This window comes from Chiloscyllium plagiosum, chromosome 14, assembly GCF_004010195.1.
Source record: "Chiloscyllium plagiosum isolate BGI_BamShark_2017 chromosome 14, ASM401019v2, whole genome shotgun sequence".
Classification (NCBI taxonomy): domain Eukaryota; kingdom Metazoa; phylum Chordata; class Chondrichthyes; order Orectolobiformes; family Hemiscylliidae; genus Chiloscyllium; species Chiloscyllium plagiosum.
Window position 1 is genome coordinate 38,287,305 of NC_057723.1, and position 16,553 is coordinate 38,303,857.

The 16,553-nt window shown below is 40.0% G+C and overlaps 1 protein-coding gene across 20 annotated transcripts in view; it reads right to left on the reverse strand.

Annotated features, from left to right (window-relative positions):
• Nucleotides 1-10,439: 10,439 nt before the first annotated feature.
• ankhd1 (ankyrin repeat and KH domain containing 1) overlaps nucleotides 10,440-16,553 on the reverse strand; it is a 159,403-nt gene continuing 153,289 nt past the window's right edge. For 17 of the 20 annotated variants that reach the window (XM_043703634.1, XM_043703627.1, XM_043703617.1 and 14 more), the window contains 3 exons: nucleotides 16,266-16,441; nucleotides 12,968-13,135; nucleotides 10,440-10,968 (listed from right to left, as the gene is read on the reverse strand). In XM_043703634.1, the coding sequence (XP_043559569.1) occupies nucleotides 10,909-10,968; nucleotides 12,968-13,135; nucleotides 16,266-16,441 (404 nt within the window). In that variant the 3' untranslated portion in view covers nucleotides 10,440-10,908. The remainder of the gene's footprint in view (nucleotides 10,969-12,967; nucleotides 13,136-16,265; nucleotides 16,442-16,553) is intronic. The other 3 variants (XM_043703628.1, XM_043703619.1, XM_043703616.1) reach the window with 1 other exon arrangement.

The window sequence follows — 16,553 nt, forward strand, 5'->3', positions numbered from 1 at the left end:
AGTGCTTGGAGGGCATCATTTACCACACTTGAACTAAAATTGCAACATCAAGAACTAAGTGATCCTTGTAGAACCCAGATTCAGTAGATAGATAGTCAAAAATATTTTCCATCATTTTACTGATATCTGTGTTTTGACTGATATGTGAATGAACCAGGCAGGACTTGACCTGCCTTTGGGAGATCTTACATACACTGGAAGTTTTACATATGAAGTAGATGCAAGTAGTGTAGCTGTACTGTGACAGCTTGTTCAGAATGTGGTGATTCTGGAGCACAAGTCTTTCGTACACCTGTCCGTGTTATCCGTTCTATGGATTTTGCAGTCTCATTGATTGCCTTCAGCTGTTTTTCTGACTTACTTTAATCCATTTTTAAAATAGGGTGTGGATATTGCCTACTGGTCAGCATTTATTGTCGGACCCTAGTTGCCCTTGAGGTGATGAGCTGCCTTCTTGAACTGCTGCAGTACACCTATGGGTTGACCCACAATGCTACTAGGGAGGGAATTCCAGGATTTTGTTCCAATGAGTGAAGGAACAGTGATACATTTCCAAATCAGGCTGGTGAGTGGCTTGGAGGGGAACTTGAAGGTGATGATGCTCCCATATATCTGCTGCCCTTGTCCTTCTAGATGGAAGTGGTCATGGGTTTGGAAAGTGCTGCCTGAGGATCTTTGGTGAACTGCTGCAGTGCATCTTGTAAATACTACACCATACTGCTACTGAGCATTGCTGGTGGAGAGTGGATGCTTGTGGATGTAGTGCCAATCAAGCAGGCTACTTTGTCCTAGATGGTGTCAAGCTTCTTCAGTGTTGTTGCAACCATCCAAGCAAGTAGGAAATATTTCATCACATGCCTGACTAGTACCTTGCGGAGCTTAAAAATGTGTTGCTGGAAAAGCGCAGCAGGTTAGGCAGCATCAAAGGAGCAGGAGAATCGACGTTTTGGGCATAAGCTCTTCTTCAGGAATATACCTTGCAGATAATGGATAGGCTTTTGGGAGTCAGGTGGTGAGCTACTCGCCACAATATTCCTAGCTTCTGACCTGCTCTTGTAGCCAGTCTTTATGTGGTGAGTCCAGTTAGGTTTCTGATCAATGATAACTCCCAGGATGTTAATAGCATTGAATGTCACATGGCATTGGTTAGATTGCCTCTTGTTGGTGGTCATAGCATGACATTTGTGTGGCACAAGTGTTACTTGCCACTTGTCAGCCCAGTGTCCAAGTCATCACGAATATTGCTGAACATTGTACAATCATTGGCAAACACCCCACTCTGACTTAATGATGGAGGGAAGGTTATTGATGAAACAGCGAAAGATGGTTGGGCTAGGACACTACCCTGAGGAATTCCTGCAGAGATGTCCTGGAGCTGACATGACTGACCAACAACCATGACCATCTTTCTATGTGCCAGGTATGACTAACTACTGGAGAGTTTGTCAATACTGATTCCAGTTTTGCCTGGGCTCCTTAATGCCACACACAGACAAATGCAGCCTTGATGTCAAGTGCTGTCACCCTCATCTCACCTCTGAACTTCAGCTCTTTTGTCCATTTTTGAACCAAGGCTGTAAGGAGGTCAAGACCAAGAGTTGAGTGGCCCTGGCAGAAGCCAAACTGGGCATCACTGACCAGGTGCTGCTTGATAGCACTGATGATGATACTTTCCATTATTTTGGATTGGATTTGTTCTGCTTTTTAAATATTTAGGACATACTTGGGTGATTTTCCACATTGTTGGGTAGATGCCAGTTTTGTAATTGCACTGGAACCATTTGGCTAGGGGAGTGGCAAATTCTGGAGCACAAGTCTTCAGTACTATTACTGGAATGTTGTCAGGGTCTGTAGCATTTGTAGTAGCCAGTGCCTCCAACTGTTTCTTGATATTACGTGGAGTGAATCTAATTAGCTGAAAACTAGTATCTGTAATGCTAGGGACTACTAGAGTAGGCAGAGATGTATCATTCACTCAGCACTACTAGCTGAAGATTGCTGCAAAAGCTTCAGCCTTATTTTTTGCACTGGTGTGCTGGGGTCTTCCAAGTTTGGGAATGGGGATACTTGTGGAGGTACCTCCTTCAGTGAGTTATTTAATCATCCATCACCATTCATGACAGTAGTAGGACTGCAGAGCTTAGATGTTTTCCATTTGTTGTGGAATTGCTTAGCTGTCTTTCATTTGCTACTTATGCTGTTTGGCACGCAAGTAGTCCTGTTTGGTGCCTTCGAGGTTGACACCTCATCTTCAGGTATGCCTGGTGCTGCTCCTGGCATGCCCTCCTGCACCAGGGTTGACTTCCTGGCTTGGTGGTAATGGTTGAGTGACAGATAAGCTGGGCCAGGTTGTGCTGGAGTACAATTCTGCTGTTGATGGCCTACAGTGCCTCATAGATGCCCAACAATGAGTTGGATAGAATTGAATCAACTGTAGACTAGAATCGAAGGTCAAAGAGGTTGAAATAGATCAACTTTTCATCGCTGGCTGAAGGTATAGGCACATAACTTCAGTCTTGTATTTTGCACAGATGTACTGAGATTCCCATTAGCTTTGTTTTCGGCAGGGGAGTGGAGGAGGGAGGAAGAGGAAGACCAGAAACAGTTTCTGGGGGGGGGGGAGAAGAGGTGAGCTGCTGTTATCAGCATTTTCACGCACTTCTGGCACAGAGTCTGTCCCTGTTACTCAGAAGGGAAGGGGGAAGAGGAGCAGAGCATTAGTCACTGGGGACTCCATAGTTAGGGAGAGATAGGAGGTTCTGTGGAAACAAGAGAGACTCACAGTTGGTGTGTTGCCTCCCAGGTGTCAAGGTTCGTGATGTCTCCGATAGTTTTCTTGGGATCTGAAGGGAAGGGGGAGCAGACCCAAGTTGTCATCCACCTTGGCACCAATGACATACATAGGAAGAGAGATGGGAATTTAAATTCAGAAATTCAGGGAGCTGGGGTGGAAGCTTAGAGCTAGGACAAACAGTTATCATCTCTGGTTAGTTGCCCACGCCACATGCTAGTGAGACAAAGAATAGGGAGAGAGAGAGGAGTTGAACACATGGCTACATGAATAGTGCAGGAGAGGGTTTTGGATTCCTGTAAATTGGGGGTCTTTCTGGGGTAGGTGGGATCTCTACAAACAGGACTGTCTTCACCTGACCCAGAGAGGGGAGGGGGGGGGGGGTTTGCTAATGCTCTCTGGGTGGGTTTAAACTAATTCAGCCAAATTGTAGTTACAGTATACAGGTGGTTGAGTGTAGCGAGGTCCGAAGTAAGGTTTCAAGGTCACAAGAGGGCATGGCAAGCAAGAAGTTGGTTTGCAGTGTGTCTACTTCAACGCCAGGAGCATCCAGAATAAGGTGGGTGAACTTGCAGCATGGGTTGGTACATGGGACTTCGATGTTGTGGCCATTTTGGAGACGTGGGTAGAATAGGGACAGGAATGGTTGTTGCAGGTTTTGGGGTTTAGACGTTACAATAAGAAGAAAATGGTGAAAGACAGGGAGAGTGTGGCATTATTAGTCAAGAACAGTATTACAGTTGCAGAAAGGACATTTGAAGACTCATCTATTGACTAGTATCGGCTAAGGTTAGAGACAGGATAGGAGAGGTCACCCTGTTGGGAGTTCTCTATAGGCCTCCAAATAGATTAGATTAGATTCCGTGTGGAAACAGGCCATTCGGCCCAACAAGTCCACACTAACCCTCTGAAGAGTAACTATCCAGACCCATTTCTCTGATTAATGCACCTAACACTATGGGCAATTTAGCATGGCTAATCCACCTGACCTGCACATCTTTGGATTAGTTCCAGAGATGTTGAGGAAAGGATAGCAAAGATGATACGTGATAGGAGCAAGAGTGACGGTGTAGCTGTTTTGGGTAACTTTAACTTTCCAAATATTGATTGGGAATACTATAGTTCAAGTACTTTACATGGGTCAGTTTTTGTCCAGTGTGTGCAGGAGAGTTTCCTGACACAGTATGTAGATAGGCCAAAGGGAGAGGCTACATTAGATTTGGTACTGGGTAATCAACCTGACCAGGTGTTAGATTTGGAGCTAGGTGAGCACTTGGGTGATCACAATTCGGTTATGTTGACTCTAGTGATGGAAAGGGATAGGTATATACCACAGGGCAAGAGTTATAGCTGGGGGAAAGGCAATTACGATGCGATTAGGCAAGATTTAGAATGCAAAAGGATGGGAAAGAAACTGTAGGGAATGGGCACAATTGAAATGTGGAGCTTATTCAAGGAACAGCTACTGTGGGTCTTTGATAAGTATGTACCTGTCAGGCAGGCAGCAAGTTGTCGAGCGTGGAAGCTGTGGTTGACTAAGGAAGTCGAATCTCTTGTCAAGACTAAGGCAGCGGCTTATGTTAGGATGAGATGTGAAGACTCAATGAGGGCACTTGTATTACAGGTTCGCCAGGAAAGAGCTAAAGAAAGAGTTAAGTGCAGCAAGGAGGGGACATGAGAAGTCGTTGGCAGAAAGGAAGACCCTAAAGCTTTCTATATATATATCAGGAATAAAAAGAATGACTAGAGTAAGAATAGGGCCAATCAAAGATAGTAGTGGGAAGTTGTGTGTGGAGTCAGAGAGATAGGGGAAGTGCTAAGTGAATATTGTGTCAGTATTCACATTAGAAAAAGACAATGTTGCCGAGGAGAATACGGAGATACAGGCTACTAGATTAGATCAGACTGAGGTTCACAAGGTGGCGGTGTTAGGAATTCCGGAAAGTGTAAAATAGATAAGTCCTCTGGGCTAGATGGGATTTATCCTCAGATGCTCTGGATACCAGGGAGGAGATTGCTGAGCCTTTGGCTTTGATCTTTATGTTGTCATTGTCTACATTACAGTGCCAAAAAACTGGAGGATAGCAAACGCTGTTCCCTTGTGCAAGAAGGGAAGTAGACACTGGTAATTATAGACCAGTGAGCCTTACTTTGATTGTAGGTAAAGTGTTGGAAAAGGTTATGAGAGATAGGATTTATCATCATCTAGAAAGGAATAAGTTGATTAGGGATGGTCAAATGGTTGCATGAAAGGTATGTAATGCCTCACAAACCTTACTGAATTCTTTGAGAAAGTGACCATACAGATGCATGAGGGTAAAGCAGTTGCCACTCGGTAGGCTACTACAGAAAATACGGAGGCATGGAATTGAGGGTGATATAGCAGTTTGGATCAGAAATTGGCTAGCTGAAAGACAGGACTGTGGTTGATGGGAAATGTTCATCCTGGAGTTCAATTACTAGTAGTGTACTGCAAGGATCTGTTTTGTGTCCACTGCTGTTTGTCATTTTTATAAATGACCTGGAATGAGGGCATAGAAGGATGGTTAAAATTTGCGGATGACACGAAGGTTGGTAAAAGTTGTGGGTAGTGCAGAAGGATGTTGTACATTACAGAGGGATATGGATAAGCTGCAGAGCTGGTTCTGAGGGGGGGAAAATGGAGTTTAAATGTGGAAAAGTGTGAGGTAGTTCACTTTGGAAGGAGCAACAGGAATGCAGAGTACTCTGCTAATGGTAAGGTTCTTGGTAGTGTAGATGAGCAGGGGGATCTCTGTGTCCATGTTCATAGATCCCTGAAAGCTGCCACCCAGGTTAATAGGATTGTTAAGGTGGCATATGGTGTGTAAGCTTTTATTAGTAGGATTGAGTTTTGAAGCGAGGTCATGCTGCAGCTGTACAAAACTATGGTGCAGCCACATTTGGAGTATTGCATACAGCTCTGGTCACCGTATAATAGGAAGGATGTGGAAGCTTTGGAAAAGGGTTCAGAGGAGATTTACTAGAATGTTGCCTGGTATGGAAGATAGACTGAGGTACTTGAGGCTGTTTTCATCAGAGGGGAGGAGGTTGAGAGGTAACTTAATTGATACATCAGATAATCACAGGGTTAGATAGGGTGGACAGTGACAGCCTTTTTTCTTTCGATGGTGATGGCTAGCACGAGGGGGCATAGCTTTAAATTGAGGGGTGACGCATGGAACACATTGCCTGCAACAGTAGACTCACCAACTTTAAGGACAGTTTAAATGGTCATTGGATAGACACATGGAAGAAACTGGAAGAGTGTAGGTTAGATGGGCTTCAGATTGGTTTCACAGGTCGGCATAACATCAAGGGCCAAAGGGCCTGTATTGCGCTGTAATGTTGTATGTTCTGTTGGGAAATTGTCCTGAGTGGAGAAGCAAGCTCCAGTGTGGGAGATGTCAGAAAGGAAAACCTCCTATAAAAGATTGAAAACATGACTTTAGGGAACACACATTATGCAAAAATAGTGAGCTGCGTTTGCTGCATATTTTAAGGGTCTCGGGAAACGACATTTACAGACATGCACAATCTCCACAGGATTGCAGCCTTCATAGTAAATTGTCATAGACACTCCTGCCTTCCAATGCATTCATATCTCCTGCTTGAGAGTCGTAACATCAACTGAGTGCTGAAAGGTGCTTTCCATCAGTTTTTGGAGGATTTCAAAACAGATTATACCAGCATTAAGGCCTACTCCAGCAATTTCTTTTAGTTCCAACAGGGTAAATCTTTCAGAAGCTTTTGACTGCCACAGAATGTCTCTTTGATCTGGGACTGCCCCTCTCTATCTTCTATGTTAGCTGAATTACAACTTTCCCCAATCCTCTGACCAAAGCAGCTGTACCCTTTTGTCTCAGACTCATTTCTCTCATTCAGTCCAAACACAAAATCAAAAGACTGTCCCGGTTTCTGCTTGTTTCCAGGTGCAAACATCGTCCAAGTTCCCCCCGAGTTAGGCTCAACCTGCACCATTCTCCAGCGGTAAACAAGCACACTCCCACCAGGCCTGTTGTCTGGCAGAATTTAAAAATCACATGAACTCCTTCATTCTTCCATTCAAACTTGAATTCAAGGTGCCAAAATCATCATCTTGGAAAGCCTTGCATTCACAATGCTGCATTTTCAATGTGCTCCAGCAGTCAGCTTTGATTTAGTAACAGGGGTTCAAGAGCTCCTTGAGATTTCAACACAACTCAATGATAAGGTAATGCTGCATTGTCAATGGCGCCATGAGGTGTTTAATCACTTAAGTTGAGGCAAAAGATCCCAAGTTATTTGATATATAAAGGAAGGTTTTTAGTATCTTGGCCAATATTTATCTCAAATTATCTGTAAAAACAAACAGTTGGCTATTTATTTCATTACTGCTTGTGGGATGTTAATGCATACAAACTCTACACCTCCTTTCCTGTAAGTAACCCTGCATCTGAAAAATATTTCTTCGGCTTCAAAATATTTTTGTATATCCTCAGGTCTTGGAAGGAACTCTATAAACGACAGCTTTTTTCTTTTACGTGATAAACATAGTTCCATGAAAGTGGAGTTGCAGGTGGATCGGATAGTGAAGGCAGTATTTGGTATGCTTTCCTTTATTGGACAAGAGTATTGAGTACAGGAATTGGGAGGTCATGTGTTGCAGAACATTGATTAGGCCACTTTTGGAATATTACGTACAATTCTGGTCTTTCTCCTATTGGAAGGATGTTGCAAAGTTTGAAAAAGGGTTCGGAAAAGATTTATAAGGATGTTACCAGGGTTGGAGGATTTGAGCTACAGGGAGAGGCTGTTTTCCCTGCAGCATCGGAGGCTGAGGGGTGACCTTATAGAGGTTTATAAAATCATGAGGGGCATGGATAGGGTAAATAGCCAAGGTTTTTTCCCCTGGGATCAGGAGAGTCCAGAACTAGAGGGCATAGGTTTAGGATGAGAGGGGAAGGTTTTAAAAGAGACCGAAGGAGCAACTTTTTCACGCAGACGGTGATGTATGTATGGAATGAGCTGCTTGAGGAAGTGGTGGAGGCTGGTACCATTGCAATATTTAAAAGGCATCCAGATGGGTATATAAATAGGAAAGGTTGAGGGGGATATGGGCCAATTGCTGACAAATGGGACTGGACTAATTTAGGATATCTGGTTGGCATGGATGAGTTGCACTGAAGGGTCTGTTTCCATGCTATACATCTCTATGACTCTATATGCTTTGAAAATCTAAAATCAGCCTGATTCTGGAGTCAGAATTTGGTTTAATATTTCAGGGAAGTGAGCATCCTGAAAAGTTTCTCAATTCCTTATGAAATCTAAGTTTCAGTTAGACCGAAGAACTGATCTACACATTATCAATATAGCACTAGTGCTAAATTTGGAATGGAAATGTACCTTTCAGAAATTTACAAAGGCTAACAAAAACATTCAATAAAATTCAATATTTCAAAAAGCAGAAAATAAGCTCAACACTTTCCTGTACTTATATCGATAGCGATGTAGAATCCCTACAGAGTGGAAACAGGCCCTTTGGCCCAACAGGTCCACACCAACGCTCTGAAGGGTATCCACCCAGACACATTCCCCTATCCTACTACTCAACATTTATCCCTTACTAATGCACCTAATGTACACACCTCTGAACACTATGGGCAATTCAGAATGGCCAATTCACATATAAATACACATCTTTGGACTGTGGGGGGAACCGGAGCACCCGGAGGAAACCCATGCAGACATGGGGAGAAGGTGCAAACTCCACACAGACAGTCTCCAGAGGCTGGAATCGAACCTGGATCCCTGGCGCTGAGAGTCACCGTGCTGCCTTTTTAATAAATTGTGGACCACCCCTCCACCCCATATATGACCTACTCCTTTTCCTACATATTACAAATACCTTCTACCCAAGTTTCTGAACTTAATGAATTCAATCGCTTCCAGATCTTCCCAAACGTTATGAAGGATTGAAAGCTATATTTTGCAAGTTTTAGAGATTCAAACAATAAAGAACGTAGTCTGAACAAAGTTATTTTACATACCTTCTAAAATTGGACTGGAAGACCTGCAAATTCTTCAGATGGAGACGGTACATCATGCTGTTCACTCTACTACTGAGAATCTAGGAAACTAGGAAACTATGGCAAGAAATATAAATCATGGTCTACTTCAATTATCAACTTCATTAATGTTTATCTCAATCTCAAAATTATCTTGTGATTTTCAATTTAAAATTCCAGTTTCATTCTGACATTGCATACTCCAGTCACCAAGGAGGCACCAGGTATGTTAAAATTGCTAAATCTTTTTTTTTAAAACAAGACTCCCACCCCATTAAAAGTATCCATAAACATGATGTCTGGTGTAATCCTGCTCAAGCCTAAAGATGATAACCAAGAAATTGAAGAACATTTCCCACTTTTTACTTGAACTGGGTGTGCATATTTAGTCAAAGTCTACGTGGGTGTTAATTCAAACAGATAAAAACAGAAACATTTTTCTGATTTCTTTCCCCTTGATACAAATAACCAATTGTAACAATTACATTTATATGTTCACAGAAGACCAAATCTGCCATTCTGATCTTGCTTTCTTTTAAGCTTTTATGAATCTTGGAAGCACAAATAGTGGACATGGTTCTAACTGTTAGAGAGAGTGAATTGTTAAAAAACATATACATTTCTCAGGTTTTATGCACATGGTTTTTAAAATCCAGTAATCTATTCACAAGGGCACTCTAAAAATCAAGCTTACTGGATGAAAAACTGACTTCCGACATGAAGAGAATACTGATGTTAGTTTCCAAAATCTGGCTACTTAAAGAAATGCAAGTGGTAAGAAATATAAATCATGGTCTACTTCAATTATCAACTTCATTAATGTTTATCTCAATCTCAAAATTATCTTGTGATTTTCAATTTAAAATTCCAGTTTCATTCTGACATTGCATACTCCAGTCACCAAGGAGGCACCAGGTATGTTAAAATTGCTAAATCTTTTTTTTTTAAAAACAGCATTGTTCCACAATAACTTTTTTTTTTTAAAAAGTGAGCAAAGTCTAGATGTCACATACTTATCCAGCTCAGCATACTGTATTATGAAGTAGAACACCACAGTATTTCTTGCTTCTACTGTGTAAAGATGTGAAAGGAAAATTACTTGCTCTCATGATCAATACTGGTCTTATCCTCACTGAAATCTGGCATGGAACTGTTAGACAAGTAGGGTTTCAACTGTAGCCATGGCTACAATCATTAACTAATGCTTTAACTTATCATTTTAATGCAAGTCAGACAGTCAATGGTGTTTTTCAGAAATACTGCTGATTACTAGTAATTCTTTATGGAATATGAAAATAGTTGAAACAAAATCTCATGCCCACAAGCCATAATCTAAAAAACTAATTTGAAATTGTTTTCTGAACTGTCAAATCATAGCTTATACCAGAAGGAAAATACCCAAGAATTGAAGTACTACCTAAACATACTTAATCAGAATGTTTTGTATATTTCTGCCTTAAGTAAAATGTTAGAAACATGCAATAAAAAACATCAAGTTGTATTTATAATTTTAATTCCAAATATATTGTAAGCAATAATTTGAAGAGCCCAAATAATTAATCACCAGCAATAATGACAAAAAATGAGGTACTGTTCATTTTTATTGAATATTAAGGTAAATATTTCACATTAATACAGGCTACATAAAGTAGAGCCACTATACGACATGAAATTTACTCTCGTTTTAACCCTTTTTAGTATGTAAACAATTATACATGTATTTACCACTCTAAAACATCTGGATTAATTCACATAATTATCTAGTCCTCGGCTGCATACAAGCAGTTTACAGTACTGTTTAGCCAGCAGCACAAGAATAGTTTGTCCCAAGTCTTAAGTCAAAATGGCTAAACTAACCAGAGAACCAAACCTGCTATGCAGGTGATCACTTTGTTCATAGACAGTGGTAAATCAATTAAGTTCATGCGTAACAGCCCACACAGAATTTCAGTTAGGCACATCAGAAAAGTTTTGTCCTGTTAATTTCTTCCCAGATCAATCTTGTTTCAATCTCAGAAAGATGTCAGGAATTTGTGGGCATGCTTGCATCCTCTAGTTGACATGGTTCAGGTGCACGTTACCAATATGTGGTGCCCAGGTTCCAGGCCACACCTGCAGAAGTTCATTAAAACGACATGTTTATTTATGACATATATACCCTTATTGGGGAAATGTACAAATAAATGCTATAGAACACAAATACTAAAGCATATTACTGCAAAGTTTGAAATGTGCAATCGCCACAAGCTTCTGGAAATATTCATGCTGGTTTTAGATGTTGTTGCCACACATGGACCTCTACGTTCCACGCACTGAGAAAATAAATTAGAGGGAGCGCTGCCTGTCAGGATTTGCGGAGAAAAATACACCTAACGTTTCAGGTTGATGACTTGAACTAGAAAACATGAGACATTTTGAAGCAAATACAGAGACAGAAAACTTAGTCGAGTAGAGGGAAAAGAAAAAGTCTGTAATTGAGGGGAAGTCAGCAGAACCTGAAATAGAAAGTTGCAATGGGACATGTAATTAGACAAGTAAACAAAAGATATGCATGGCGATGGTGCAAATGGGAAATTGCAAGCCTGCTAATAGCTGCCATTCAAAAACAAAAAGGGTCAGAGACATTTATCTGGAAGTATTGGACTTATGTTGAGTCCAGAAGGTTATAAAGTACCAAATCAAAAGATGAGATGCTCTTCCATGAGCTTCTGTTGAATTTCACTAGCAAGTCTAGGTTGCAGAGGTCAGAGTGTGGGGTGGATAATTTAAATGGCAGAAATTGAAATTCAGGGTCACATCTGTAAACTGAAGTGGAAACATCCTGATGAGCAGTCACCCACACTGCGTTTAGTCCCCCTTATGTAGCAATCATCTACTTGCAACATCCAACTTGCTAAAGATGTTGCCACATACGCAAAACATTTCAGGCATTTTCCTTTGTATTCTATTAATCCATATAATCACATTTCAATATTAAGATTTGAAGGCATTAACTTAGGAAAGAGGAATTAAAGAAATCACACTGATCATATACAAAGACGTTTGTGTGCTTAATTTATAATCTGAAGCTTTTGTCAAGTCAGTTAAACACTGGTGTTCCTTGTTCTTTGAATTTTTGTTCTAACTTTCAAAGCAAACCAATATAACCACTTCATAAATATTCTCTGCTGCACACATTATTCAGAGCAATGGCTAAGTGATGTAATCAAATGGTAATGTTGCAATAAAGTTTATAAAGACAAAAATAATCTTAACCTCATCTCATAATTACCAACAAATGTAAGCAAGATATCCAATGTGTAAAGATATTCCATCACGTACATGGTGCAAACAAGGCTTTTGATGAAAGTGTGCTATTTCAATACAGGTCATTCTGCTAGAATGCGCATTCTGTTAATGCGAATTCATTATAACGCGATTGACAAATTGGGGATACTTTCTAAAGTGTGAACTTTTAAAGCGCGTATAGGTTATAATGCAATTCTGATCCATTAGTTTAAATGCTATTACGCGATTTTCTTATAACACGAGAACGGAACTACCATGTTATAATAGAACTGACTGCAGTTGCTAAGGAAAATGTTAATTCACCCATGATGAGATGTTTATCAGGTAAACAATTTTTAAAATATTGGTGGAACATAAAAAAAAGTGTCATCAACATGTGTGTGAAAGTTGATTCTGTGATGGCAACTGTCGAGGTATTGTATGTAGAACATATCGGTGAGATTATAGGATGGAATTTAGGAAAAGGTGTCTGTGAGACATAGGAAGGAAAAACATTTGGGATGCAGAAACCAACTGGAGCTACAAGTGTGTAGTGAAACTATCAAGAAAAATGTAAACTGAGTGGTGCACAAAGTGGACAAGGGCAAATTCCAGCCTGTCATAAAGCTGGATTCTAAAATCTGGTGAAAATTCAGACTGGAGGATAAGACACGTGGGAGACAAGTAGTAACAACTTGACATGGCTCAGAACAGAAATTTGTTGCACAATGCCTTTTTTTTTAAAAAAGAAAAACTTCATTTTACTTGCAAAGCTCTGACTCTATCAACATATCACTCCCACCTCATGTTAAAAGAGCTCACCAAGTTCTTGTTAATTTCTCACCTGTTGGGGGTCAGCATTCTCAGAGGAGTTTGTGACAACCTTGATCATAGGATTCCAGGCTGGATCTGTAGCATGAAGTCCATTAAAAAGAGGAGCACCTGGACCATCAGCCAACTGTGGATGTGGAGGAATCATAGCATTCCCATACATGGAAAGTGGCAAGCCCTGCTAAGAGGAAAATAGTTCCAGGTTTCATGAAACATCAAGTTTATTTTCTGATTTTGACAACAGACATTAGGGTTACTCATTTCTGGGAAGCATTCCAATAATTGTTTTCCTAGTTGGTAACAGTTTACTTCTTCATGCATAGAAGTTGGATAAACAGAATAGATCATTGGTGCATCACAACTAAACCATTGTGCTGTAAGCCAACTGATATGTTCTTTAGTATGCCTAAAGCTGGTAATTACCTATCAGTTTATGTTAAATATTGTAATTTTTTTTCCTATCTGGAAGGTCAGCATTTAATATCAAGAGTATAAATGTGGAGCCTGCTTTGCTTTTGTCAACATGGAATGCAATCAAAGCAAATGAATGAACAGACTTTAAACAACATATTCGACTGTGGTGCCTCAAAGTTAGTAAATGTGAACATTAGTTACAAGCAAAAGCAGACTATTTGCCCCTTGAGCTTGTTCTGCCAGTAGATGGTAATCTTGGGAAGTTAATCACCCAAGTAAAAATTAACCGTTTCTAAGCATAAGTACACAATGATTTTGAAAGAAGAAAAAGCTTTAATGAGTACTTGTTATTTTCCAATGGAAACAAGACTAAACTTGCTATTTAAAAGCTCATGTTAATCAATACACTAAAAGGAACAGAATACATTTACAGCAATAGATTCAGATATCCCATCTACTGCATTAAATAGAAGTAATCCGCATTAAACAATTGTCTATGAAACGTTTTGTACTGTGTGGTTAAAAATTGATCAAGTAACATGCAAACATGTTTATAACCAACAATGCAAGAAAGGTAGACTTTGTTCAAACAATTATTCTAACTGAATTAAAAATCACAGTTTTGTTGCGATGCTTAAAACCTGCCAATTTGGAGTGGAGTCATTCTTGCAGTGCTATAAAGGTGTTAGTTTTTTTTTGCCAGCACAAACTTCAGTGCTAGAGTTGAAAGATGGCTATCAACATACTGAAAATATTTCATAAATTTTAAAACTTGCATTTTTTGTGCTGGAAATTTTCACTGAACTATGGATAGCAATTCATGAAGTTTGGGGAAAAAAAACAAATTGCAAATACCAAAATTAAAACCAAAAATGAAATACTAAAAACATAGGGTAGTTAGCATCAGCAGAGAAAGAGCCCTGATGAAAGGTTGCATGATTATATCGTGAATTCTCCAGTGGTCAGTATTGAAATCCTTGCTTTTCCAGATATACAAACACCTGGATATTGATGTGCATGGGGCAATTTCAAAGTTTACAGATGACACAAAATTTGAAAGCATTATAAACCGTGACAACAGTATAAAACCCCTAAAGGATATAGGTAAGTTGGGAGAGTGGGCAGGTAGGTATCTGATAAGGTCTAATGTAGAAAAATAGAAGGTGGTGATGCACTTTGGTGGGAAGAACATTTAAAGACAATATAAAATAGAGAGTACAATTCTAAAAAGGGGATGCAAAACCGGAGTGATCTTGGTTTTTGTGCATGGATCACTCAAGATGTCAGAACAAGTGGAGACTTCAATTAATAAAGCTTATAGTGTGTTTGGCTTTATTAATAGAGTACAAGAGCAAGGAAGTGACATTGAACTTGTATAAGACACATGTTAGAACTTAGCTGAGTATTATGCAGTCAAAGGCATCACATTATAGGAAAGATGTGAATACACTGGAGAGACAATGGTCCTATGTAAGAAAAACTCCAGTTATAAGAACAGATTGAAGGTGCTGGGACCATTGTTCATTGTACAGACTGCAGCTAGGATGGAGGTTTTTAAAATCATGTGTAGGCTGGATAAGAGTAGTAGAGAACAAGAGGGCACAAATTTGACGTACAAAAGAAACAAGGGTGATGTGAGAAAACACGTTCACACAGTGAATGGTTAGGGCATGGAATGCACTGTCTGGAAGTGTGGTGGAGACAGATCCAATTGAGGCATTTAAGTAGATATTGGATAAGTAGTTGGACAGCAATAGTGAGCAAGAATATGGGGGCAAAAAAACAGGAGACTGGTACAAGGTAATGATTCTTCTTTGAACCCCGGTGCAAGCACAATAGGGTGAATGGCCGCCATGTGCACCATATGAGAAATAAGGTGATATGGTTGGAAATATGAACAAACAAAAAGAATCACATTGCTGTGAGAATATTGTAAACACTTATAACAAGGCAACGACCATAGAAGAGCAATGGGAATGCACAGGAGATCCATAATGTTGTTGTCAGAAAAGGAGAATGTTAGCCACAAAGAAAACTTAGATAGGTTGGATTTATTTTATTTGGAACAGAGGCAGCCAAGAGGAGCAGGGTCTGCAGATGGTGGACAACGCTGACCTAATTCCAAAGATGTCAATAACAATAGAACACAAATCCAAATTAATTGGTGTATGTTGGTGGGGATGTGGAGTGACGTCTTCACCCCAAGTATGCCCACATCCCATGAAGAAAAACTTTCAAGTCCTAGCTGAATTCATCTATGCTCTCACCAATATTCAAAAGTCCCCAAAGTTTTCAAACTCTTCAAATCTACTTCTTAAAACCCCACCAGGAGGTTAATCCCTTTGAATTTTCCTACACACCAATTAAGTCATTCTGAATCATCCAAACTCTAACTCGGAGTTGGGAACTTTCTCAGAGGGTTTCAGATACTCGGTAACTGTGCATCCAAAGTTGCAATTTCCAAGGCAATTCCCAGAGTCAACCACACTGACTTCTGCATGGTCCCAACATGCAACATCTGTCTATACTGTGATGACGACCATCTTTCTTTTGGACAACCTGGGTCAACGTTTTAAGTCAGTGATCTTTCATCTTATCAACAGGAAATGTTTCTCTCACCAGAGAAACTGTCTGACTTGCTGAGTATTCCCAGCTATTTGGTTTCCTTTTTTCACTAATTGTATGCCATTGTTTCAGCTTTTAAATTACAATAGACAACTTCATCAAAAAGCATATATAGGTGCATTATAGCAACATGCCCTACCAAAACTCGCCAAAGATTAATTCAGCCTCCAAGAGAAACATTCATTCACTGTTGCAGATTTGACTACTTTATAAACTACTGTTATCAGATATCAGTGCTCTGTTGAAATAAAAGCAAAGTAATCTTCACTAACCTTGTTATAATCCATGAAGTTGCTTGGCACTGGCTGATGGAACGTGTTTGAAGGTGCCACTATTCCAGTATCATCTCTTTCTAATGTCTGGTGTTGTGAAAATGAAGCTGGGTCTGACATTGATTGATGCATTAAGTGGCCACCCATCACACCTTGGGACCAGCCAGATATGCCATCTGAAATAAAAATCTTACTTCTCAGAAAATGGCAACAATTTGCAGCTTTGACACACAGCTCTGACAAATACACTCCTTATAAAGCTTATCAACACTACATTTTTAACACCTC